This window comes from Oryza sativa, chromosome 11, assembly GCF_034140825.1.
Source record: "Oryza sativa Japonica Group chromosome 11, ASM3414082v1".
Classification (NCBI taxonomy): domain Eukaryota; kingdom Viridiplantae; phylum Streptophyta; class Magnoliopsida; order Poales; family Poaceae; genus Oryza; species Oryza sativa.
This window is the reverse complement of record NC_089045.1, coordinates 14,860,340-14,863,514: the sequence shown is the minus strand read 5'-3', so window position 1 is coordinate 14,863,514 and position 3,175 is coordinate 14,860,340. Positions and strand designations below refer to the sequence as shown.

Here is a 3,175-nt window from a genome sequence, read left to right as displayed (position 1 = left end):
TCAGTCGGGGGCTATTATAATAATAATGGAGTGTGATCTTTATCAATTCAATTTGCTTACTTGATTTATCATTGCCTTGCTTGATTTTTCGGATTAGTCCATGAGGACTGAAAGCTTTTTAATAGCTTTTGCGGGTTTTAGGTTCAATAAGGTTTGACAAAAGCTTTTAAGAAATCAGAAGCTAGGTTTGAAATACTGAGCACAGCATAAATTCATCAGTATTGTACAAATTGTGCCTCCATCATCATCATCAGAATCATTGTTGTCAAATTACATCAATTAGTATCAGTCTTTTCATCATCAGAGTTATCAGGACCAGTCGGTCGAAGATCGGTGTCCTGCAATCTCTCAACTACATCAACCGCTACCTTATCGATGGCTTTTTGTGCGTCATTGATGAGGTCAAGAGCAGCTTCTTCGCTTGTCCCGTCTGCAAAGCCATCAACAGCGTCAATATCGATCTTCGGGTATAGGGACTTGGTCATCGCTAAAGCCAGGCTCGCTCCCATACTCCCAGCCTCTTTGATATTCTTGAAATAAGAATCCGGAGCAACACTCAGCTTGTCGAAGATTTCGGGAGCATCGAATGTACTCGAGTGGGGTAGCAGCATTAGCAACTTCATCCCTAGCCCTTTCAAGCCTTTTGATTTTGCCGACTAAGATGTCAAATTGAGCTTGTGACTTGATCTTGCGGTCTGCATCAACAGATTCACATTAATAAGTCAGCATAAAGAAAATGATGGCTTTTGAAGTATTGATTACTGGTACCTTCAACATCTTTCAAAGCCGAGTCCCTCTGTCTTGCTAGTTCAGCCTTGTCATTCTCCAGAGTCTGAATCTGTTTCTCCAGTTGAGATATCTTGGCGGCTTGCACTATATTGACTCCGGTTAATCGAAATTACAAAGATAGCAGCACAAGTTAGTTGGACAGAGTTTATGTGTACCTTTTGATGAGCCACTCAGTTCAAAATTGGATTCCTGGACCTCAGCAATCCGATCCCTCAGATCATGCTTAGTTTTCCTGGCAAGTTCTTTGGCTTCGTGCAGTTGATTTCTGGTGGCCTCAAGGGTGCCGAGATGAGGAACTAATTTCTCCAGGGTTGCGGTTTTTGCTTCGTTCCTGAGATGAATCCTCTGCAAAACAGTTTTATTAGCGCTTGAGCTAAATGGCGAACAGATGGTTGAGGTCGGGCGTCAAGAAACTTACGTTTACAATGCGAGTAGCCTGGCTGAGTGCCTTCTTCAGCAGGCATACCTCCTCATCTTCTTTTTGCTTATTTATTACGATCCCATCGTTATCCCACCACTTGACCAGAATAGGAGGGCGCGAATCTTCAGCCGCTCGTATCCGGAGAATTTCTTCTTCATCACCAATCATTGGCCCTAATGTATCCATGAATAAAGGTGAAACAATCGAATAAAGTCTGTTGGATCAAAATGATTTCAGATAATGTGTTTACCTGTGATGATTTCTCGACGGGGACGAGTGGACTCTTGTGCCTTTACAGGAGATCTGGATCCTGGGCCATTGCTGGCATCCTTTCCGGGAGGGCTGCCTGCTTGAGCTTCAACTTCAGAGATCTCTTGGCTTGGCCCTGTGTCCGACTGGTTTCTAGTCGGGGGCTCCTGGTTAACTTCGGCTCCAGCTTCGGCCGACTGGCTTCCAGTCGGGGGTTCGTTGCTGGGTTCTACATTGTCGGTTGCCGGCTGATTGTCACTCGGATGATCTTTTGCAGTCGGCCCAGTTTCTTTTGAGGAGCCCGTCTCCATGTTAGTCGGATAAGAGTCTTTCCCAGAAGGATCTATATCAGATGGTTTCCTACAAGTTTGAGTTGTGCTATCAGTATCATTTTCATGATGGGTGAGCATCAATACAAGGAAGATCGTTATATGATTTGTACCTGGAAGACTTCCTGATTTTCGGCATAGGACAACTGGATGTTTTCTTCTTTGGATTGGCTTGCTTCGGTAGTTTTCCGGTCGCCCCTTTATCTTCAGGTTTTCTGGCATCATCGCCTTCGTCGTCACTCAGAACTAACTTCCTCTTGTGGGAATCTGACTGGCCGGCTGGATTAGAGGTGTTTGGTTGGGTTTCATACCGAATCTTTGGTCCTCCACTTTCCTGACCAGTTTGAAGGCGAGGTGATCGGCGCTGAGCGATTGGAGGATCCGACTTCATCAACGCGAACTCCTGAGCATGAATGTCAAACAATTTAACAAGAGATGAGATCATGCTTTTGAGGGAGGTTGAGATGTTTGAATATGTACCGGTGGAGGAGGATTGAATACATTGTACGGCACTACCGGCAGCAAGTGTGAGTAGCTGACTACGATAGCATTTGAGAAGATCTTGTACATTCTCTCCTTCATGACCTCAAAATCAAGAGAATCTGGATCTTCACGGTTTGGGTCGTGCTTGCCATCAAATTCGAAGGCTGTACGAGATCTCGCCTTAATAGGAGCTAACCGACTCTTGATAAAGTGCCGAGTGATCTGTTCACCTTGCAGACCTTGTTCCTTCAGCTTTATCATGCGCTCCATCAGTTCCAGTGCTTGAGCAGCTTCATCTCCCATAGGCAATGAGTTACAAGTGTCCTGATAAACTGGGGGGAGACATAAGTACTCCGGGAGTGCAGGCTCAGGGTTTTGAACATAAAACCAGTTCACATGCCAGCCTTTGTTTGAGGTTTTGAAGGGCATGGAGAAGTATTTTTGGCTCAAAGTTCCCCTAAGTTGGAAACTAGCCCCCCCCAACGACGCATGGTTTGCTCTTGTTCGGTTGGGGCTTGAGGAAGAAGATGCGGCGGAACAAGGCGAAGTGTGGCCTAGTGCCCAAAAAAGCTTCGCAGGCATGAATAAAATTGGCAATGTGAACTTTGGAGTTTGGGTTCAAGTGATGCATGCTAATCCCATAGAAATTCAGAATACCCCGGAAGAATCTTGAGGTTGGAAGAGAAAAACCGCCATAGAAGAAGTGAGAAAATACCACAACTTCATGTGTATCATGGGTCGGGAACGCTTCGCCGAATGCTGGTCGCCACCCGATGATCTCTTTCGCCAGAAGAACGTCGTGCGCCACCATTTCTTTCAGATTTTCCTTGGTCACGTCGGAGGGCGCCCACTGACTCTCAAAGCTTTCTCTCTCTTCCGCCATGGATGTGAACTGGATGGTTTG

The 3,175-nt window shown here is 45.7% G+C and overlaps 1 protein-coding gene across 1 annotated transcript; it reads right to left on the bottom strand.

Annotated features, from left to right (window-relative positions):
* Positions 1-275: 275 nt before the first annotated feature.
* LOC136354168 (uncharacterized) lies at positions 276-2,574 on the bottom strand. The gene is made up of 8 exons (XM_066305846.1): positions 2,290-2,574; positions 2,100-2,191; positions 1,461-1,819; positions 1,208-1,383; positions 945-1,134; positions 769-873; positions 555-695; positions 276-430 (listed from the first exon to the last, which is right to left on the bottom strand). Exons 1-8 carry the CDS (start codon positions 2,572-2,574, stop codon positions 276-278), a joined length of 1,503 nt encoding a protein of 500 aa, XP_066161943.1.
* Between the last annotated feature and the right edge of the window lie 601 nt (positions 2,575-3,175).

Coding starts and splice junctions, on each gene's coding strand:
- LOC136354168 (XM_066305846.1), bottom strand. CDS start 2,574: ATGGGAGATGAAGCTGCTCAAGCACTGGAACTGATGGAGCGCATGATA. Junction 1,820..2,099: donor AGTGGAGGACCAAAGATTCG/GTATGAAACCCA, acceptor TCAAACTTGTAG/GAAACCATCTGATATAGATC. Junction 1,384..1,460: donor CCGTCGAGAAATCATCACAG/GTAAACACATTA, acceptor TGGATACATTAG/GGCCAATGATTGGTGATGAA.